At 31.5% G+C, this 24,816-nt stretch overlaps 1 protein-coding gene across 1 annotated transcript in view; it reads right to left on the bottom strand.

Annotated features, from left to right (window-relative positions):
- The window catches only part of LOC145325564 (uncharacterized), a 127,230-nt gene that overhangs the window by 969 nt on the left and 101,445 nt on the right, over positions 1–24,816 (bottom strand). The window contains exons 2-5 of the mRNA XM_080168537.1: positions 9,456–9,512; positions 8,986–9,165; positions 8,186–8,289; positions 1,583–1,648 (exon numbers count right to left, since the gene is read on the bottom strand). Coding sequence (XP_080024663.1) covers positions 1,583–1,648; positions 8,186–8,289; positions 8,986–9,165; positions 9,456–9,512 — 407 coding nt within the window. The remainder of the gene's footprint in view (positions 1–1,582; positions 1,649–8,185; positions 8,290–8,985; positions 9,166–9,455; positions 9,513–24,816) is intronic.

Genomic DNA, 24,816 nt, shown 5'->3' with positions numbered 1-24,816 from the left:
TTCGTAAGTTTGTCGATGTCCGTTCCTAAAGATAGAAAGTATAGAATCATTAAATCCTTATACTAAAGTAACAGGATGTCTGTTTGTCTGTGTGTTTGTGTGTTTGTGTGTCTGTACCGAAGGATCTCGCTAACCGCTGAACCGATCGGGTTCTCCTTAACAGGGTAGATTCTTATATGTCCCAGGAAGGTTTTTAACTATTTTGGGGGAGGGTAACACCACCCTCCCAAGAGAATTCACAAAAAAACGAAATTTTTTTTACGTTCTTAATTTTAGAAAGAGAGTTCAACGCAAACATAAACGTCAAATGTAATATTTTTTTTACTTTTAAAATCTAAAATAAGAAATTGGGTTATCAAATTCGACTCCCCCCTCCTCAAGTGTCACTAGAGGCCTCTAGGGACGTAGCCACTAGTATATATAAAAGTAACAGGATGTCTATCTTTGTGTCTGTATTTTTGTATCTTAGGATATTGCAAACCGCTGAACCGGTATAGATATGAATACAGTAAAGCTCCCTTTCGGCTATGGGAATGTTTATAACTATTTTAGGGGGAGGGTACCACCACCCTCCGAAGAAAAATCATTAGCTATAATAAAACCCAACCAAAAAGTAAAAAAAATTTGTTATAATTTTATGTAAATTGTTGGTAATTGTTTTTGCTGCATTACCCATAAACAAATTAAACTTTTGGATGTTGTTATCCTTGTTGGTTTTTGGTCATTTCAGTGCAATTTATGCGTTTTACACCGTTCCAACGGCTAATCTTTCTTTTAACACTGTCTCATCTTTTAAAATAAAGCTTTGTTTATGTTTGTCTGTCTCTCTATTATGTATTTTTATACAGGGATCTATAGGGATAAGATAATGGTCGATAAATTGATGCACATACCCAATTATGATACATAAAATTTTTCCTTTTGTGAGCTACTATTAGTGGTTGAAACGTTTGGACATTTAATGATCGAACCAATCAAAATTCAATAAAATTCCCCATAGTTGTTAACCCAATAAATAAGAAAACGATGGCCATCCTAATTTTTAACTTTATGAAGCGCATTTACATTTTACGGCTTTTTACTATATGTCATAATACGTGTTAATTACATTTGATTATTTTTAATTTCCTTATTTCTATATGCTTAGTGTTACTTCCTTACAGTTTTGGGTCCTTAAAATTACTCGACAAATGCTAAAAACTACAAGAAGACTATCTATCTATCTATCTATCTATCTATCTATCTATCTATCTATCTATCTATCTATCTATCTATCTATCTATCTATCTATCTATCTATCTATCTATCTATCTATCTATCTATCTATCTATCTATCTATCTATCTATCTATCTATCTATCTATCTATCTATCTATCTATCTATCTATCTATCTATCTATCTATCTATCTATCTATCTATCTATCTATCTATCTATCTATCTATCTATCTATCTATCTATCTATCTATCTATCTATCTATATATATATCTATCTATCTATCTATCTATCTATCTATCTATCTATCTATCTATCTATCTATCTATCTATCTATCTATCTATCTATATGATGTATATAAATTCCTGAATTTTGTGATGTATGTGTAATGGCAGACATTGATGATACTGTGAGTACATTCTAGCAACTTCTCCTGAAATTAGAAAATCATTATTAGAACATATTCTTATGTAAAAGTTACAGGATGTTTGTCTGTAAGGATCTTGCTAACATAACATATTGCTAAGCCTTTTAGGACAACCTTTATATTAATATTTATATGAATTTTTCATTATTTGTTATGAAATATATCATGCAATGATTAGATTTTCATAAAAAATTGAATCTGATATAAAAATCTTGTAATGCTAAGTATTAGCAAATAAGTTCGATCCATAAAAATGAAATATTTTCTTGGTTAAAATGGAAAAAAACAACTTTCATATCTATTTTTTTAAAAAGACATTTAAATTAATTAAAAAGAATGACAACATATATAAGTAGTAAAACGTAAATATGAGTATATTCTGATTTGTCAAGAGTAACTGTACATACATCTATTTATTTATTTGTGTAAATATCTTTATTTTATACAGAAATTGTGTAATTATAACTATAAAATTTATGAAAAATGAGTAGCTGCACACTTAAGATTAAACTGATTTTTATATTTTTTAAGAATTGACATATTTTTTGCTGAAAAAAAAATAGTTTAGCATAATTTCTAAGTAAATGACAAAATATTATGTGAATTTATTACAAATTTCTCACCATCCAGAATTGGTAATAAATGTGCTTCTGTCCGTTATGAAACAATAAATTTGCATTTAAACCAAACTTAGATGATTCACTTTGAAAAGTCAGTCGTAAAAGTTGTATATATTACAGTTATAAATATTAGCGACAACGTCCCTAAAGGCATATAATGGTACTTCAAGAACGGGGAAGTGAAAAAAGGCGACAATCCACTTCTAATTTTGATTCTAAAAGGAAATATTTTTTTGTGGGGGTTTGGGGAGAATTTTTATTATGGCGATTTATAGTAGGAGGGTGGTAAAAACCTCGCCAAAATAGTTATATGGCCCATGATAATCTTCACTATAAAGAAGAACCATATCTGTTCAGTGGTAAGCGAGATCCTCTATTACACAAAGTTAAACTGACACACATCTTTTTCCTTTTTTAAAGGAAAACAAATGTTAGTTGTGACTAATTTTATCTAATGTAAAATAGTCGACTCAATACTTTTCCATGCTTGAAGAGTATTGTAATGAAATTTAACCTTCGTATACCCTTTAAGTACATGTTAACTAGAGATCAAGGTTCAGTAAATACGTAAAAAAAATAAAGAGGAAATAGACTAATTAATTCTTAAAAATTTATCTATGGAAATCTTATTTTCTACAAATTCTTAATTTTTTTAGTAGAAAACTGTTATAGATGGGAATTTACACAAAAAAAAGTTTTAAAAGGTTATTTCATATAGCAGCCTAGTAAAACATGTTCTTCGAAAGTACTATGTACGTATGAACAGTCAGACAGATGGATAAAACGAGTTATAGAGTAAGTACATGCTCAATAATCATAATAATCATATTGATGATATTTTAGTTAATTTATTGGTATTATCCTCTTAGAAATTTTTTTTTCAATTTTGAAAATTTGAGTACTCCCTCCCCCCTCCCGACAGCGAACTATAAACTATGGCCGCAGCGCTCGGCTCCCTAGCCTGCCTAGCCGCAGCGCTCGGCCCCCTTGCCTGCCTAGCCGCAGCGCTCGGCTCCCTAGCCTAAAACCTAACCTAACCTAAAATAGTTGTTCGTCGTTGTCGGGGGAGGGGGGGGGGGGTGGTACTCAAATTTTCAAAATTAAAAAAAAAGACGATAACGCCAATTTATTTTTCTCTTTATTTCTGCGGTTGACCTAAAAATCGTAAATGGGCAATTTTGATGATTCGCGTACAACACTTCCGCAAGTTTGCAAAAAAAGTACACCACTATCTATCTATCCGTTTTCTATCTTCCTGTCTAACTTTCTACCAATTGTAATATATGTCTGGGATAATTTTGTGTAGCATCATTGGGGGTGTACATAAATGTATCAGCAATTGTCTTATCCCTTTAGATTCATGACAACAATATCTAACTATCCATTTTCTATCTTCCTGTCTGAATTTCTACCTTCATCTTTATATCTTTTTTTGTATTTTTTATAAATTTGTATAATTTTAGTCTTTGTTATGTATCTCAAGTGATGGACAATATACGATAAATTGATGAAAAAGCCAAATGAGGGTTACCTCAAAATTACAAACAATCAATCTTTTATAAAAAAGTTCCCAAAATATAAGCTTATTTTAAAACTTTAGGTAACATTCATAACACAATGTTCCATAACTCTAAAAATAAATTTAAAAAGAAAAATGAAGTATTAAACATTAAGAAATAAGACACTTTTTAACATAACGTAGTATAACATATAGAGTAACCGCGCAACTAAAAAAGTTTGCAAATTGCAAAGTACGCAACGCGAGAAATCAATGTCTACCGCCAAAAAACTTATGTCGAGTGAAAAAGCGCTCCATATATGTGTAGGGTAACTTGGGGTGATTTTGACTATAATCATCTAATTATTATTTCTAATGGTAGTTAACCCTTTAAGGACCCATAAGAAATATAATTTAAAGGCGAATTAAAAAACAACAAAAATTAGAAAACTTTACAGAATAATAAAGCAAAGTTTTTAAATTACTCCAATTTATCCTGACCCAAAAATGTGTTTTGAGTGTTGCCTGCAATTTTAATATTTAGTGCTTTCATCCAAGGTGCTTGTTGATCAATAATAACCCCCCCCCCCCAATTTTTATAAATAAATTGAAAATAAGAGGGGAGGGGTAGTTTTTTCTATGCCTAACCCCAATGGGGGAACTTTACACTGCAGGGCCTATAACTGCGTTGCCCAACAGTACCCTATATAACATATCATGACCAAAAGTAATAAAATCTAATAAAATTAATCATTAAAAGTTGTGGGAGGGGGGTTACCAATGCTCAACAAGGTACTTTGTGTTAAAGTACCAAATATTTTCTGCAGGAAATGCTACAAACAACAAAATATAACACACACAAATTTTTACCATTTTTGACAACAGTGAAATTAGGGCATAGCAAAAAATCAAACAAGCGCAACTATGTCCCAAAGAAGGGAAATCTAAATCTTGAGAAAAAGTAGTGTACAAAATTTGGGTAATGTTTCTCTAACTATGTATATTTAGCGATCCCCGATAAGATTATTTTTCAACGTTTTCAATGTTCTTCAATATTTTCAAATATGTTAAGAGAAAAAATCGTTGAACTCAAAAATTGAAAAAAATCTTCTAATAAATACATCCAACAATGTATGTAAATGCTAATCTTTCTCCGTCTAAAATTAATAATTATAACTCTAAATAAAAAAATACAAATTAAATTTTAAAATATCCGCAAAACTGTTGATTGCCATGATAATTTTTACAAAAATTAGTCTAAAATTAAAACATAATCTTCTCAAAAATCTTATTTTCTAACTTGTCTATCCATCTATTATTCCACTTATGCATGAATCTATCTATCTATATGAAATGTGCAAAACATATTCTAGTATATTGAATTATAGGTGTCTTAAAACTCATCTAAGGCGTTACAATTAGATTCTCATAACCTAGAAGGATTGAAACTCCAACGCAAAATATTCATGTACAACATTTTTATTAAAAATTACACCTTGAAATCAAAGTAAATTCAAAAGCAGTGACTTTCACAGTGTTTTACCAGGTTGATACCATAAAATTTTGACAACCCCCTTAAAACAAAAACAAAATGGGTAAGGGGATTTGGAGGAGTCGAGTGTCTATAGGGCATATACACCATCTTATTTTTATCAGTGTGTGTGTGTGTGGGGGGGGGGGGGATTACCCATATTCAAGATTCGGCTTACTAGTGTGATATTGGTAAAAAAATTTTAAAATAGTTTTTCAAAATTTAAGACAAAGTTTTCTATGTATTTAAATGCCGTTTCCTTATTCGTTGCCTTAACAACTTTGAAGGACTTTTACTGAATTTTGATTTGTTGGTTTATTAACTTGAAAGTCTTAACGTTTTAACCAACAATTGCAATTTATTTTTGTGTATAACCAGTAAGGATGTACGTCAATTTATCGGTTATTGTCTTATCCCTTTAAATCCCTGGTAGTTACAAATATATATTCACCCCTTACAACTTTATCAAATACTCTAACATATTCTAAATACTCTAAATTGGATTAGCGCTAAAAAAATGCATTTTTGCAATGTATTTTCATACTAATACTCATTAAAGTTTCTATCATTTTTTATCTTATGGAAGAAGGCGATAATGTAAACTATATCGTTTAGTAAAAAAGTGATTAAATATAATTAAATTTATTTACAGTTTTGTTTACACTTACAAATAAATGTTCTACTCATTAAGTTCTAACACTCTACAGGAGTTATTGATTTTAAAGCTTCGCTATTTTCTATTAGGTTTACTATATGTTTAATACAGGAAATCAAAATATAACATTCATTAGTTTGTACATATTTGCATGTTGATTTAAAAATTAGTAAATTTTGTTTATATAGGAAATTTAAATTTTAAAACTTCATTATTGAGTTTATGATACTAATATCTGAAATTTTTTTGATCGGCTAAAAAGTTAAATATATAAAATGCAATTATTGTAGGTATAATTTATAAAAATTTTGTATAAATACCAAATCATCAAACCAAGGGGGCTTTTAAAATATTCTTAGTTAAAATTTTTAAAATGGCTGAAAAAATGATGTACATCACCAATGATGAAGCCCATAATTTCCCCTTTGTAGATTACAATAAGTGGTTGAAACACTGAACCTAATGAGCCAATCAATCAAAATTCAATAAAAGTCCCCAAAGTTATTAAGTCAACGAATAAGGAAGCGTTATTATAAATCTATGAGGACTAGTGTAATAAACAGCCCATTGTCCACTCCCTTCCTGGGAGTTTAGAATGAATATAATGACAAACAAGGATGACAACATCCATAAAAGCGAAGCACTGAAACGGTAGGACAAACGGACATTTACACTTGTATAGTGTTAGAACTTAATTATCATAATATAAATTTATAAGAGTCAAAGCAAATTGTAAGTAAATTTGTTGAAAAAAATGCTTGATACAGGATAATTTTTATGGACATATTTACATTTTTAGGACTTGATTATAGAGTTGCTTCGCTTATTACATTATACTTTGTTGTCCCAGGAATCAATATACCAAAAATCAGATCAATCCGATGATTAGATCACATAAAAGTTTGTTGTTAAAAAAGTAAAAAAATAAACATGTTTAAAATGGACGTACGGACATTTTGGTAATGATTATAGAGTTGCTACGCTTTCTAAATCGTACCTAACTATTGAAGGAATCACCATGCAAAATTTGAAATCAATAGGACAATTCTAACATGCCTAAATAAGCGGACGGACCGACCCTAATTATAGAAAAGCTTCGCTTTTAAAAAGTGAATCTATCAAATTTTTGTTTTCATGAATGGGGTAAATGTGTTGATTTTTAGTTTAGTCCAAATTTGGGGGTTTAATCCCCTCCACAACATGTATCCTATTATATAAAGAAGTAAGCGTTTTTTGTCTGTCCCGAAGGATCTCGCTAACCGCTGAACCGATATTAGTCTCCTTTACAGTGAAGGTCCTGGGAAGGTTTTAAACTATTTTTGGGGAGGGTATCTTCCCCCCCCCCCCAACAAAAAATGAAACATCAATTATTACTACCCTAATTATTAAACATCATTTCTTATTCTTTCGCTATTGTGTCAATGAAACACTTTGCTAATATGAGAAATGCGGGAGTGATAATACACGCAATATTTTCCCGCCCACACATTACAGTTTTGGAGAGGTAAAATTTGATAATGAAGGGGGGTTATTTAAACATATATACATTTTTAGTGGCGAAGCTACTCCATATATAATTAGAGCTAGTCATTTCGCCTATCTATCTTTCTATTAAGCTATATAAGTTGGAAAGAATTTTAATGTATATAATAGATTTGAAATCTGCATAAAATTTTAAGGATTTTTTTATAAAATTCGTTTTTTGTATAATTCTTTATCTAAAAGCGCAAATACAATTTAAGTTATTAATTTTGAAATCTGTGATTGGTGGGTTAAAAAAATCTGCGCTCTGATTGGAGAAGCTAAAGTTTCGTACATCATTCAACCAATTAGAGCTCAGGTAGTTTCCAATCCACCTATCCTATTGGTCAAAATTAATTAACTTAAATTGTATTTTCGCTTTTAAATAAAGAATTATATAAAAAATCCTTAAAATTTTATGCAGATTTCAAATCTATTATTACATTAAAATTCTTTCCAACTTATATAGCTTACTATCTATACCTGTTTTATGGCCTGACGTGTCGACACATTTGAATCCAGAAATGGGATCTTCAATCTATCTCTCTATACATCTTCCTATCTATCTATTTAAATCCAATAATGATATCTTCAATTGCCCATTCTATCAATCTATCGTTCTATCTACTTTTCTATCTATCTATCTATCTATCTATCTATCTTTCTTTCTATCTATCTATCTATCTAGATGTCTATCTAATAATCTATCTATGTATACCTGTTCTAAAGCCTGAACTGTGGTATTCTTGTAGACACATTTAAATCCAGTGATGGGATCTTCAATTGCTTCTGTAAAGTCAATAACATGCATCGCTTTACTTTCTAAAATATAAAAAGTATTGTAAAGAAAATAATTTTAAGTTGTAAATCTTAAAGAATAAAAGTGTTGAAATATGAAAATCTACAAATATGAGGATTTCTGTCCGTCTGGCTAGGAGCTAAACTTATGCAGTGATCTTAAGGGATAAGACAATGAACAATAATTTGACATACAATAATGAAAAACAAAATTACCCTTTTACTCAAAATGAGAATTAATATTATTGGTAGAAAAGTGTGTAAAAAACAATGAATAAGGTTGGTGGTTATAAAACTTTGGGTTCCAATGTAAATTACAGTCCAATATCCCCTCCCACAATGTGAGTTATGTAAATTAATCAAATAAGAATCTCTTTAACCTTGGTGCTTGATAAGTATCATTTGTTTGGAACGGACATTTTTATAACAAAATTATAATGATCATTTATCTAGCTATCATTAGAGATGGAGGGGTCATTCAGCTGTTTATTACACTAATCCTAAAAGTTTAATAATAACGTTTTCTCATTGGTTGGCTCAACAACTTTAGGGACTTTTATTTAATTTTGATTGGTTGGTTTATAAAATGGGTATCCAAAAATTTCAACAACTAATTGTAATCTACAAAAGGGGTAATTACTAATTTTATGTGTTATCATGGGGATATACATGAATAATTCGGCCATTGTCTTATCCCATTACATCCCTGATCTGTTATACCTTCATCTTCCTGAGCTCTGGCATCTCTCTGTTCCTGGGGAAACCTGAGCCTCCCATTGGTCAGAAAACTGTCCAATAGCGGGTCTTGTAAGCTGTCACGTGATGCGAGGTGATTGTGTTGGTTGTTGTTGTTGTGATGATGGTTGTGGCTGCCTCCGTGGTGCCCGCCTCCAGGATCACCTGACATAGATTGATAGTTTGCCTCAAATTAATTATTGACAATTAGAACTCCTGCCTCCGTTATATTTGAAAAAAATAGAGGTTAATGGGGTATTTGTAAAAAAGGATGACAACAGCCTAAAAGGTAAGCTCTGAAACGGTAGGACAAACTTGCATCAACACTTAGAGTGTCAAAAATTATAAGCAGAATAGTAATAGTCGGAACATAATAAAAAGTAAATTTGTTGTAGACGGACGGTCATACATACCCTAATTATAGAAACGCATTGCTTTAAAATAGTTTAAATTACCTTGTAATAAATTTTGTTTTGATTTGCTGACGAGTAGTAGCAGTTGTATCAACAAACCTGAAAAATGAAAACTGTATGTTAGATTTTTTTGGTTTATATAATTATACTGTATATAATAGGATAATCTTAAAAAATTATAAACTTTTTATATTCACACGGTTCTATAATAAGTATTGCTTTTACTGTCAAAATCCTTTAATGTCCTATTTGATGCACTATGAAGATGCTTTGCCAATTATCTTTTCTATGTAAGAAGACTAGCAGTACCGCAACATAAATCTATGGAAAATAGAACAGAAAAATAGCCTAAAACTATCCCAAAACTTTTAAAAAATAGCCTTTAGTATAATAAGGAGAAGTAACTTCGTTTTCTTTCTTAAATTGAGATCTTAAAAGATAGACAAAATTTTTTTTTTATAATAAGATATAAGATAAATTACTATAGTATGCAACTAAATGAGAAGACATACGTATTAACGTACAGACCATTTTTATAGAAAAGCTTCGCTAGCTATATATTTTCTTTGTAATGAGATATATAGAAAGGTTAAACCTTAGCAAATTATTTCAGGATGCAACTGTATGAAGAGCCAAAAACAAGAGCGCATGTAATCCCACAAATTTTAGTTTGAACAAGGACGATAACGCCCAATATTAGCAAAACTTCTTTATATGTTAAAGTGCTATTGGAGGGCAAGGGTAGGGGAGTTAAGGGAAAGCTAAGGGTACTAATAGGAGAATAAAGGGGCAGGAAAAGGGAGTTAAGGGGAATGGAAGGTGGGCTAAGGGGAAGGGATGGGGAGTTAAGGTGAAGGGAAGGGGAGTTAAGGGGAATGGAATGTGGGCTAAGGGGAATGGAAGGTGGGCTAAGGGGAAGGGATGGGGAGTTAAGGTGAAGGGAAGGGGAGTTAAGGGGAATGGAAGGTGGGCTAAGGGGAATGAAAGGTGGGCTAAGGGGAAGGGATGGGGAGTTAAGGTGAAGGGAAGGGGAGTTAAGGGGAATGTAAGGTGGGCTAAGGGGAATGGAAGGTGGGCTAAGGGGAAGGGATGGGGAGTTAAGGGGAAGTTAAAGAGAAAGTTTCAAGATTTAAACGAGAAACAGAAGGACAGACAGACACAAAAGCTTATAGTTAAACTATAAGCTGCTAAAACATCTAGATTATTTCCTCTACTAAAATGTTGCTTTTTTCCTTACTTAATTTTACCATCCTGTTATGCTAGTGTACAAAATTATAACTTTCTTCTATATCATTAATTAAATAAATCTTTTGTTAAAAGCGTGAAAAATATTTACAAAGTAGAAACACTTGAGAGAAAAAATGTGCCATTTCTTTTTAGTTTGCAACATATTAGCTGCGAAAGGTCGATGCACTATTTTTACAAGTGCGGCTACTCTCTAACATGCTAGTTCGTCTTTCCAAAAAATAACATGTCTAAATAAAGTTTACCATCTTAGGAAAATGTCACATTTAGTGATTTATTAACTAATCATGCCAATAAGTATCATACTATGTTGCAGCTTTAAATTTTTCCTGACAACCAATTTTGATTTATCATAAAGCTTTCAAATGATAAATAATTTATCCTTATCTACTTTATTACTAAAATCTTTCTTGTTTATATAAGGAGCTAATCTGTTCTATAATTAGAAATAACTATGCCCCTATTCGTCATGAATTTTCAGCGGCAGTTCAAGAAAGACGGCTGTTTTTTTTTGTGTAGATTATCTGCACTAACAAGCATTCAGTTTATTATTTATATGTTCCGTCCGTCTGTCATTCATGCTACAAAAGTCCAATTAATGTTTTAATGTGAAAATGTATTGTAATATTTTACTTTCTAGGGGCATATTGAATTTATGACACTGAACTCTGACCGTTTGTCCATCCATAATGAGCTGTGCTTAGCTATTTTTGGATGTTGTCATCCTTGTTATTTTTCTATGCATTTTAAATAGAGCATAGAATTAACTTTGTATTGCGTTACCAGATAGAAGTTAAATTTAGCAGCCGTCATAAGCCGTTTAAAGCCGCAAATTATAGACGTTTATAGCTGTATAGCGTCGAATAAATATAATATTTTGAAAAGTTAAGTTTATAAACTGCTATTTTTTTAGAAATAAATCTTACCCTTATACTTTATATAAATCTTGAGATTTCTGGAAAAAGTAGCGAAAAATATTTGATGAACAAATGGACATCAATGTAAATACTAAATGAATGCTCATTGGTATAGGGAATATTCACCAAAAAATTATGTTGCCCCGTTTCAATAAGAAATTTGAAAAGAAGTTCGAGCACTTTTCAATGTACTATCATTTTTTTATATTTTAGTAATATTTTTGTGATTTTTTGTTTATAAACTGATTAAAAACCAATAAATACGTAATAATAATAAATCATTTGTAAGACCTTAAGTTTAATACTGGTAAGTCAAAATTTCATCATATTGCGTAAGATTTTAAAATATGCATTTTCCAATACTATAAAACTGTATAAAATGACACAAAAAATGCATGTGTATGCAAAACTAGATTTTACTAAAGTATTGCAATCGATACATAATTATATTATTTGGATATTACATCAGATTGTCATGTACTCTGATAAAGTGATGGTCGCAGCTGACTGATATAAAGATAACCCCTATTCGCCCCCTTTGCCCCATCCCCCATAATAAATAAACGAAATAGCCAATATATGCGGTTCATATTAGCAAGCTAGATTGACGAAAAATTTTCCCCTGTTAATATATCCATGTTTATGCTACATCCAATAGTATTGCAGATTTGAAATTGCAAATATGTACGCACTAGTCAAGCATCAATGATCTGCTGCAGTTTTTTTAGTAGCGCACCAATCCTATAATGTATTTTATTTATGCTCTCTCTATTTTTGCCTCTCATAAGAATTCCCTTCTTCAAATATCTAAATCTGTCTCTCTATCTACTTTTCTTTCTTTCTATCTCATTTTTTTTCTTTCTCCATCTCACTCTTTTTCTAATGGTATATCTATCTACTATCTAATCTTTCTCAGTATTTATATTTCTGTATCTCTTTATTTTTTGATTAAAAAGTAGTCAGCTTGTTTAACTGACATCTTTGTTCTTGTTCTAAAATGTATAAAATTTTAAAAGAGAATAATTCAGTCCTTAAATAGGGGAAATATAATCATAATTCTTTTAGCATATTGATATACATACATAGAAGTTGAAATTACTTTTTTTCTAGGCAATTTCTCTTGGGAGGGTTGTGGTACCCTCCTTAAAAATAGTTATAAATCTTCCAAAGACCATAGGTAAATCTAAATAGTAAATAACCAAGCGGTTAGGGATATCCTTTGGTAGAGACAAAAACAGATCAATTTAAACAACATTTTATTGAATATCAACCCTTTACAGTCGGGCCCCTTGCCGCACCTTGATCGGTCGGGGGGGGGGGGGGCGTTGAACGCCCCCCTTTATTATCTCAGTTCCTATTAAAGCTAGAGAGCTAAATTTTTTTGTGCAAGTCCCCTGTTAAATAATGAATTTCTGACCTTTTATAAGTCTAAGTCAATTTTCGATTCCTTCACCCTTTTATTTAACAACCTTTGTTTTTAGGTCTTTTTTTACTTAAAAATTTCAAACGGCTGTAATTTTCTTATTTTTGAAGCTAGAAGAAAATTTCTTTTCCAGAAAATGTTTATCTTTATGTAAATTTTATATTAGAAATATCAAAATATAAATTTCAGCGGCCGCAGCTGTACTTGGCAGCTGCCAGCCGCCGCAGTCGGCGGGAAAACGGCGGCGGATCTTCATGACATGTAAGAAAAGCTTAAGTTTAAAATGTGAAGACTCAAAGTCAAAAATTGCGGCAACAGGAGCCTTTTAAAGATTTCTAGAGACCTGGAGGATCAGGACCTGCAGGATCATACCTGGAACCTGAAAGTGACTTTAACACCTGTATTTTATATAAGGATGTACTACTAGAGGATTTTTTAGTATTTTGGTATGATAAAATGCTTTGTTTTAGTCAAAAAAAAATTTTTGCTCTTTACCTGGATGACCCTGCCAGGTTTGCTGGCATCCTGTGCCCGCCAAGATGGAGATATTAAAAAAATTCCAACTCTCAATTATGTGTCCTACCCATACTTAAAAAGTCAAGCAGTTTGGGCTCTTTATTTTTCACACACAGAAAATGAGACAGAAAAAACCGGATGGGGGGCGTTCAACGCCCCCCGCCCGACCGTTAAGGGTTAAAAAAATCCTTCAATAATATTAGAAGAAGGAGCCAATTTCTCTTACTGGTTTAGGGATCAAAGAACGTTCCGATATTATGGAATAGCTATGCTTAAAAAATCTAATGATGTTCAAGCATCATTAGATTACATTTTTACAATTTTGAAAATGCATAATAGAAATTTCAAGAATTTAAAGTAGAAACTGTAAATTAATTTAGCTTTCTGCTATGAATGATTTACGTGGAATGAATATACTGTAATAGTTTTTATTTGTCCTTTAAAATCTTGCAAATTACTGACTCGATTGAGTTTTGTATATTGAGTTTTACATAGTTCCCTGAATAGAGATTTTGTTTTAAAATTTAAGTCTCGGGATAGTTTTAGGCTATTTTACCCCCCTCCCACCAAGATGCCACAAGAGGAGTAGCCAATTGTATGTTAGAAATTGAATATAAATTAATTTATTATATCTTGCAACATTCAAAAATAATAAAAAATATTATAAGAAATAATATTATATTACCGCTAACATTTCCACCAGTTAAAGATAACAATTTCTATGTATAGTGATTATAGTATTCACAATTAGCACGCAAACATTAAATCTTTTTTTTTGAAGGAAAAAAATTATTTTCAGATAATACAGCCCTCCCTATTTTTTTATGAAGGGTTAATTCCTGTACTTGGCTTTTGGCAATTTTCCTCAAAGTTCTTGTGGACCATAAAAAAATTGGAAAGAAAATGGATTAGCGGATTTTGTCATATTTTCACAATAGCTTTTCTACTATTTCTAGCTCCTGTGGGGGGCTCTAACCCTGCGTGAATATACATTGTTTTCTTTCCATGATCTGACATATTTTTGTTTCTTAACGGATAGGCTAGGTTAAGTATTGACTTAGGGAGCGCAGTGGTTGAGCTTCCCGCAGGGTATTATAAATAAAATTTTGATATTAAACCGTTATGAGGGGGGTTGTTGGGTCTACAAAGCTACAAAAGGTAATATTCTTGAGTTTTTTTTTTACAACCCTCGAGAATTTTTCTTGGGAAGTGCATTTTACACCTCTAACCATAGTTCCTTTCTTTCAAGAATTATTTTCTATTTTTATTATAATGGCTTTGTCCCTAGTATTTAGGTTGGTTATAAATGTATCTGTGGGTTAATAGTTTATACCTCTGACCATAGTTCCTTTATTTTGCGAGTTATTTTCTATTTTATTATGGTGGCTTAGTCCCTAGACATCAGTGTCTTTGCTACATATGCATCTGTGGGACAATATATTATACCTCAAACCATAGACCCTTTTTTTCAAGAAATATTTTCTATTTTTATTATAGTGGCTTCGCCTTTAGTATTAAGAAGCTTTGATACTTATGTGTCTGTGGGATAATATTTTACTCATCTTACCATAGTTCAATAGCCTAAAAAAAAGTCTAAACTTTTCTACTAATTTTGATCAAAATAATTGACAATTCTTAAATATTTAGTCATAGATACATCTGTAACTTAAAGTAAAACGATGACTGTCCGTCTGTCTGAAGGTTAAGTCTCAGTAATCGCTGAACCGTTAGAGCTCTACTCTTCAGGAAATCCTCTCATTGAGCGAATTCCCTAGAGGCAAGGCCCTCCAACTATGGGGAGTTTTATTTAATTAGATTAGTTTGTTCATTGTTCGTTGAGTGTCCAAACGATTCAACCAGTAATTTTAATCCATAGAAGGGATAATTTTGTGTATTTACATTGGGGATGTACATCAATTTATAGGCCATTTTCTTATCGCCCTAGATCTCTGGTTTCTTGATCTAGGTATTTTCAAAGTATTTGTATAGGTATTCTGTTTAACCTTGCTATGCTACTTATGGAAATAATTTCTAGTTTATATTTGAAAAATATGAAAAGATATATAAAATAACTAGGTACAATACTTATTTAGCACCTACACACATAATATAACATATAAAGAAAAAAAGCTTTACAATTTTAGCTGAAAAAAAGTTTTAGGTAAACTGGTTACAAAAAACTAGAATCAATTTAATTGATGATAAACAAAATTACCCCTTCTATTGATTATAATTCTTGGTTGAAATGTTTGATCATTTCTATTTTGAATTTAACAAACCAAAAATCGATAATGGTGCCCAAAGTTTTTGAGCCAATAAATAAATTAACGTGGTTAAACTTTGGGGATCTACTGCAGTTCACGGTAAAATATTTCCAAAAATCTATGAATTTTAAAGGCTGCTAGCTGCCAAACGGCTGAACGTATAGATCATGCCCGCACATTGTTTTAAGCAGCATAAGAAGGCCTACAAATAATCTAAAATAGCCATAAATCAATAATGCATAATTATCTCGCAGTGCAGAGAAATGCGCGAAAAAAAGGCATATTTTACGCGCTTTTTCTTCAGTGAAGCTTTCCCTGTGCATTATTGAATCTTGGCTATTCCAGATTATTTTTAGGCCTTCTTATACCGCTTAAAAGGTGTGCGGGTATGATCTGTGCATTCAGCCGTTTGGCAGCTAGCAGCCTTTAAAATTCATAGATTTTTGGCAATATTCGTTACCAGCAATATTTTACCGTGAACTGCAGTAGATCCAACTTTGGGTACTTGTGTACATTACATGAAAAAATACCTTAAAGCCTGTTTGATATTATCTGAAACTTATTTCTTGGAATTAACCATAAAGTCACATTGAATGATTTATTGACAACATTTACATATTGCTTTATCCCTGCAATTTTCGCCTACAAAAGCAAATAGTAAATATACAACGCTTTTTTTCTACGAAACTTTATATGAGGCAAATTTTATTGCGCCCAACATTTTTAGGAATTTTTAGGAATGCCCTTTTATAGCATAAACAAACCTTTTATACATACGTATAAATATCACAAGGATGAAAATGTTCAAAAAGGGCGAATTTTTTTCTTCTTCTAAAAGTCTTAAGTGATAAGACATTGGATGATAAATCAATCTAAATCTTTAAAATGAAGATAATAGTTATTTTTCGTATCGTATTATAAACGGCTTGCCGCGGATATAGAATGTACAATTATAAGATTAAAACTAGTGTTTTTAGCCCCGTGGTGCCGAAGGCACCGGCTAAAAATACTAGTTTTAATCTTATGATTGTACATTTCTATATTCGTAGAAAACTGGATATAATACGATGCTAGACATAGTTTTTTCGTATGGATGAGAACTGGTTCCTATCCACCGGATTCGAATGAATACGAGAAACAAAATTATTCCCTAGACACTATTCTTTTGGAACCTACCAATCAAAATTAAATAGAAGTATCTAAAGTTATTTATAGCAAACCAAAAAGATAATGCAGTCAAAACATTTGGGTACTAGTACCAATTTACAAACTCCTTAATATCTTCAGTGAAGCTTGTCAGACAGTGGCAAGTGTTTATATATTCAATTACCCAAAAATGTACCAAGGAAAAATTAGCAACCCCACCCACCCCACAAAATGTATTAATTCTAAAATGAAATTTATCGGGAGAGAGGGGACAATGGACTATAGTTAAAGTGGTACCCAACGTTTTAGAATCGTGGCTTTTCATTTGAGCTGGCTTAAAACTTTTGGTTCTGTATATAACAACTTGATTGATAAGTTTAAACTCGCAGTGTCTAAAGTTTTCTGACTATAATTTACAGAGATATAATTTTGTTTACCCCTCAAGATCACTGAAAATTAAGACTGTTAGAGTAGCTTCGCTACTAAAAACACAAATATGTTTTCACTTACATATGATTGTATATTTGTTGCAATACTGGTTTAAAATGAATGCATGCTTAGAAAAAATGTATGAATAGCTCGAAAAAAATTTCGAAAATTATAGAGGACCCAAGCAGATGATTCTTTAAAAGTAAAATCATTCTAGAAAGAAACTTCTTTGGAATAAATATCTTTTATATGAATATATGGGTTATTAAACAAATAATAGGTATTTCTTTCATCGTATTATAAATGGCTTTCCGCGGATATAGAATGTACAATTATGAGATTAAAACTAGTTTTTAAGCCTCGTGGTGCCGCAGGCACCGGCTAAAACAACTGGTTATAATCTTATGATTGTACATTTGTATATTCGTAGAAAGCTGGATATAATACGATGCTAGACATAATTTTTTTCGTATGGATGAGAACCGGTTCCTATCCACCGGATTCTAATGAATACGAGAAATATCTTTCTATTAATACTGAAGGATCACTACTGAACCAATATGGCTGGCATTAACAGTAAAGTTTATCATAAGTTTCTATTTTTGAGATGTAACCCAAACTATTCAAAAATACCTATATATAGATTGATAGATATACATAGCAAATAGATAGATATATATAAAATCTTGATATTAGGATGTATAGAATTAATCCTAAAAGAAAAACAGTTCATACCTTTACACATACAAATTTGCAGTTGTCACGTAAAACTGCAGATATATCTTTCTTTTTCTTAAAAGCCAAGTTCATAAATATACATTTAGGAGCATCTTATATGAAATAACAAAATAAAAGAATAATCTTGGGAGTTAACAAACGACATCCACACACACAAAAAAAGAGAATTTATTTCACAAAAGTTTAAGAATAAAAAAAAAGACTTTTTTGCTATTATTATAAGTTTATTTTTAGTTGTGTTACATAAACATATAAATATGTAGAACGAAAAACTTGCAAATGCACATTACATCCAGGGATGCGGTTCTTTTATTTTTTCGATAATAGATTCTCAAGTACAGTAATGAGATTCAACAATGGATATAGAATATACGTGGATTTTATGACAGGGGAAAATTTTCGTCAATTTAGCTTGCTTACATGGAACTGTACTCATTTATTGGTCCAATATGAGGGTAATGAATGGGGTAAAGGGGGCCGGGGGGGGGGGGGGAGTGTTGTTTTAGCCTACAGCAAGCTTCACTTTATTCGAGAACATGACAATCTAGTTCAAAATCCAAGTAATAAAACATCCATTAAACTAGAGGATAAAAAGAAATAGTTTGTCCATGTTATGACTATACATTGATGAATAAACGCAATATATCTTTACCGCATTCTTAATCGGGACCAAGTAATTTTTGCGATGTTTGTTTATTTTCAGTTTAAGTCTCCAAATTTAGGTGTCCCATTTATAATTCTCTAAATAATAAGATATATTAGTTTGGAAAAAAAGGGGGGGGGGGGAAGTACTTCTTGGAATGAATATTATACTGGTTCCCCTACCAATTTTCATTTGTTGACTTAAAAACGGGGGTAAAATTTGCTTGGTGGTGGTAATTACCTCTTCTGAATTTGTTGTCAGGGGTAAATTTGTTTTGTTAGAGATTTTTTTTTTTTGGGGGGGGGTATTTACCCCTCAAAAATTGTTTGAAGACGGGTTAATACCCCCTCCTAAATTGTTGCGATAAATTTTAAATGGGGGGGGGGTAATCCCCACTTTACCCCCCCCCCCCCCTTGGACGTCTATGGTCAATTGGGTAATACATACTAGCAATATTAAACTAATAATTTTGAAGAGATAATTTTGTAAATAATAATTGGGAGTGTATGAACGTCTTATCCCTTAATATCCCTGCTGCTGTACCAAGCTCCGCCCAGCTGGCAACAAATTCACTAACCTACACACAAACAAAAATTTTTGGGTCATGCATCCACATTTCCAGAAACTAGTGCACTACATATTAGATATCTATCTATCTATCTACCCATCTATTTGCTATCTTTCTATATTTCTCTGAATATTTATGTATCATTGAATCTATCTATTTATAAGTCTGTATCTTTCTATTTATCTATAAATTTCTTTTCACACCCAATGCATAAATACAAAATTTTCCTACTGTAATTGAAGATATGATATAGAAGATGGATATTTCGAGGTTGAAACAACCAATTAATATTCCATAGAAATGCCCAAAGATTATAATTCTTTGGATACTAATCAAAATTCCAGTCCAATGTTCACTCCCTCTCCGCTCCTTTTCCCAAAATTAATTCCAATGACAGAAGATAACACTCTTTTACTCCAGAGATCTAAAGGGATAAGACAATGGCCGATAAATTGATGTACATACCGAATGTTATTACACAAAATTACACCTTCTGTAGATTACATGGATGAAACGTTAGGTCACTCAATTTAATAAAGCAGCCAGTCAAAATTTAAAAAAAGTACCCAAAGTTAATAAGCCAATTATAAAACTTTGGGGGCTAGTTTTATAAATAGCACACACAAACCCACATACAAACCTCATAACCTCCCCCCCCCCCCCCTCTCACACACACTTAACTAACTAAATTTGAATTATCACAAAAACAAAATTGCAAATTTGGAATAATTTGAAGAATGCAAATTATTCAGGAATAGAGGGAATCTACATCTCTTTCTTTCCCCCATACAGTTCTTAGCTAAAAAAGGCAGAATTTACAATTAGATAATGGTTTGTTTATCGTTTATTGCCCCCTCCTTGTATCTTTGAAACTAGATAGGTAGGTACACCGACAAACGTCCTACCGCGACAAACGTCCTACTACGACAAACGTCCTACGCGACAAACGTCCTAAGCGACAAACGTCCTACTGCGACATCTCTTAAGTAAAACGTCCTAAAAATTTAAAGGTCGAATTTTGTAATGCAAGGATGTATCGGGTTCAAAACCATACCATTTGATAGCCAACACAGACTTTGGGAAAACTGTCGGACAGATTTTTAAAATTTAGCCTATGGTTAAAGTTATTCAAAAAATAAATTTCAGTTAAAGATTATTTTCCTGTGTTTTATCGCCATTTTTAATTTTATATTGATAAGTATTCTTACAATTAGAGGATTTTGTCCTTAAATTTGGAAGATTTTTTTTATTTCATAATTTTTAAAAATTTTTAGGACGTTTTACTAAAGAGATGTCGCAGTAGGACGTTTGTCGCGGTAGGACGTTTGTCGCTTAGGACGTTTGTCGCGTAGGACGTTTGTCGCATTAGGACGTTTGTCGTAGTAGGACGTTTGTCGGTGTACCGATAGGTAGATAGATGAATGGATAATTTGATAAACATACAAAAATATGTAGATATACAATTTAAAAAAAAACTGAGGAGAGCGAAAGAAATATCGAGAGGGAAAAAGAGAGAATATAACGAGAGAGAGAGAGAGACATGGAAAATATGGAAAAGAAAGAGAGAGAGAGAGAGATAGATAGATTGATAAAGTTATTGTAATATATAGAAAAGGATAGAATATGAGTAAGAGAGATAAAAGGTTTTAAAGAGATAGAATATATAGATAAAGAAAGATAGATAAAAGAAATTAGCGAGAGAAATTAGAGACATTAAAAAAATGAAATAAAGAGAGAGAGAGAGAGAGAAATATACAAGGTGTTAGAGATATGAAAGAAAGTATGAATGCTAAAGAGAGAGAGAGAGAGAGAGTTACAATACGAGAAAGATTTAAAAGAGATAAATCAAATAGAGATTAGAGAGACTGACTGTTTTATAAATATAGAAATAAGGAAAAATAGAGAGAGAGAGAGAGGGAAAGAGAGAGAGAGAGAGAGAGAGAGAGAGAGAGAGAGAGAGAGAGAGAGAGAGAGAGAGAGAGAGAGAGAGAGGAGAGAGAGAGAGAGAGAGAGAGAGAAAGAAAGAGAGAGAGAGAGAGACGAGAGACAGAGAGCAAGAGAGAAGAGAGAGAGAGAGGAGAGAGAGAGAGAGAGAGAGAGAGAGAGAGAGAGAGAGAGAGAGAGAGAGAGAGAGAGAGAGAGAGAGAGAGAGAGAGAGAGAGAGAGAATACGAGAAAGATTTAAAAGAGATAAATCAAATAGAGATTAGAGAGACTGACGAAAAAAGAGATAAATCTGTTTTATAAATATAGAAATAAGGAAAAAGAGAGAGAGAGAGAGAGAGAGAGAGAGAGAGAAATATAATGATAGTTAGATAAAAGTAAAAACCATAGCAAAAACAAAAATTAAATTTATCCAAGGAGAAAATTACAAACATATTTTTACACCAGAACTTTTTTACATTACTTTTTTATCCTTACCCTTTTTATATAGAGGTAAAGCTTCTCTATAAATGAAACTTTTGTCCATTTGCTTTTTTAGCTGTCAGCTAGTTGGAAATTGTGGCAGCTATTAAAGATGAATAACAAGAAAATTGTTTATTACTGTATTGTATTATAATTAAGGTTTCTCAAAATTATTCAAATATTCATCTATTATTCTAAAATATAAAATAGTGTTTTTGTTTGTCCGTTTAAGAGCTCTCTAATCACTGACTGATCCGATCGAGTTCTCCATTTTAAGGAGGTTTCATATAGGTACTGGTAAGGTTTTAAACTTTTAGATGGAAATATTGGGATGAATGTTTTTAGGTTATTTTAAAGACCCACCTCTATTAGATAATTAATTGAAGCCGCTAGTTTATCTATAAAATAACCTCCTTACTTTGCTACTTACAAATGTGAAATATGATTTTACTTGGAGAAAACATCCCTTGCAATCTATCAAATCTTCTCGTGAGATCATAGACCAACTGTTCACAAGATCTTAATAAGCACAAATATCCTACATTCTATACTACTTTAGTATCATGGAATAACATTTAGATTCACATTTTTGTTTTGATATATCTCCTAAATCTAACCAAAATTTCTCACAAGAAAATTTCTTTAAAAAGTATGAATTTCATGTTTTACAATTAGGTATGGCAAATTAAAAAGGCTATACTGCCGCAAATTTTAGATGCGGTCTGAATGCAACTGCGGTAATATCTATGTGCGGCTATAATGTATTTTTCATATTTGGCCACTTTTTTTTAGAATCAACAGCTGCGGCTAAAAATCCTAAAATTATTGTTTACAAATCTAAAAACAACAAACATGAGATGGCAAAAATTGGAGATAGATAGATAGATATTAAACAAGGAGGGAGGGGACATCGTACTTCAAATTAACCAGTACCCAAAGTTTTTATAACCAGCTTATCTTATTCGTTGGCTTAAAAACTATGGAACTTTTAAATTTTAAATGGTTGGTTCCAAACTAGTGGTGTCCAAACCATTCAATCAATAATTTTAATCTAAAAAAGGGGTATATTGTGGATCATTATTTATCGGCCATTGTCTTATCTTCTAAGAACCCTGGATAAAAAGGACAATTATAAAATATGTTGAATATTATTAGAAAACAGAGAGATAAGAGCAAAATCAAAAAAAGAAGACTAAAATTACATGAGAAAAAAACAGTAAAAAAATGAAATAAGAGAAAAAAGAGAGAAAAAAAGAGATAGATATGAAAAAGATAAAGAAAGGATTAAAAACATGGAATTTCACAAAACAAAAACTGTGAAAAATTGTTGAAATACATAGACGGCTGGGAATTTTTCTTATTCTTTTTTGGTGTTTTAACAATCCATTTACAAAGTTCAGAAAAGTGTCAGAGAGATCTTATAGTACAGACAGACAGAAACATCATAGGTTACTGTAGGTTAGAAAATAGGGATGGCAGGATTTTAGGTCCGCGCCAATAAATTACTTTTGTCAAAAATTCTAAATAGCAATAGTTGAGTGGAGGTTTCTTTAACAATAAATAGATTTGAGCGAAAGCACAATGTCATAACAAAGTTGCCTTCAAAGTTATTTTAGAGATTTTTTGATAAAGACAGACCCTGTTATATCTTTCATACAAGACTTGTATAAACACTGTTACTAGGTGTGTATGGGTATTTTTGTTCTAATGTGTTTTTTTCTAATTTCTTTCTTTCAACATTTTAATCAGCTGCCAAGGACAGGGGGTCAGGCAAAAATAGTAGATAGATAGAAGGACATACACATTACAGGGATCTTAAGTGATAAGACAAAGGACGATGAATTCAAATAAAGCACCCGTCTGTAGATTAAATTATTAGTTGTAAAGTTATTGAAACCAACCATTCAAAATGCTATAAAAGTACCCAAGGTTTCAAGCCAAGGAATTAGAGAACGTGGTAAAAAACTTTGGTTACTACTAATTCATAATATTATTAAATTGTATGTTTTCTTTTTGTTCTATAAGATCTCGCTAAATATTAATATGAGAACCCCATTTTTGGAAAGCATTTAATAGAACAATGACTGTTTTTTCTTTTTCATTTCTGAATTAAATATTCCATTAGAGGCTAGGGCTGCAACCCCTAGTTGATATAAAAAGAAGATATACAACAAATGTTATATAATTTATGTACTATTTGAGGATTAAAATATGAAACATGTACAAAATAAGGGTTATTATTAAAAAGGGAAGCGTATGTCACTCTAAATATATAGTTAACAAGGATGACAACATTCATAAAAGCGAAGCACTGAAACGGTAGGACAAACGGACATTAACACTTGTATAGTGTCAAAACTGAATAATCATAATATAAATGTATAGAGTAAAAGCAAAATTGTAAGTTAATTTGTTGAAAAACTGCTTGATTCAGGATAATGATTATGGACATACTTGCATTTTTAGGACTTGATTATAGAGTTGCTTCGCTTATTACATTATACTTTGTTGTCCCAGGAATCAATATATCAAAAATATGTATATTAGTAATGATTGATTATATTGCAATACAAACCTACAATTATTTTCATCTAACTATCTATAGTCTACACACACACACACACACACATATCTATTTATCTATCTATCTATCTATGATTGATTACATTGTAATGTTGTAATATTACACCTATAATTTTTGCACTCCCAAAATTGCATTATGTGTGTGAGTATTAAATCTTTTTATCTACAGTTAATTTGTCTTTTTAACTCTTTTTCCCTTTCTCTTTCTCTCTCTCTCTCTTTCTCTAACTCTCTTTCTCTAACTCTCTCTCTCTCTCTCTCTCTCTCTCTCTCTCTCTCTCTCTCTCTCTCTCTCTCTCTCTCTCTATCTATCTATCTATCTATCTATCTATCTATCTATCTATCTATCTATCTATCTATCTATATTTATATCTATCTATCTATTTATCTCAATATAAAATTCATCGCCGTGTTCTGTAGTTTGCCGTTTCTTGACCTCAATTACAAATATACATACCTAAAAAATATAATTAATCAATTTTTGTTAAGGATTATTGTCAATCTTATCCATAAATAGCTCCAAAAT

Source organism: Acartia tonsa, chromosome 8 (genome assembly GCF_053477335.1).
Source record: "Acartia tonsa isolate MP-2025a chromosome 8, ASM5347733v1, whole genome shotgun sequence".
NCBI lineage: Eukaryota > Metazoa > Arthropoda > Copepoda > Calanoida > Acartiidae > Acartia > Acartia tonsa.
Note: the sequence above shows the minus strand (reverse complement) of the source record. Positions and strands in the feature narration are given on the sequence as shown.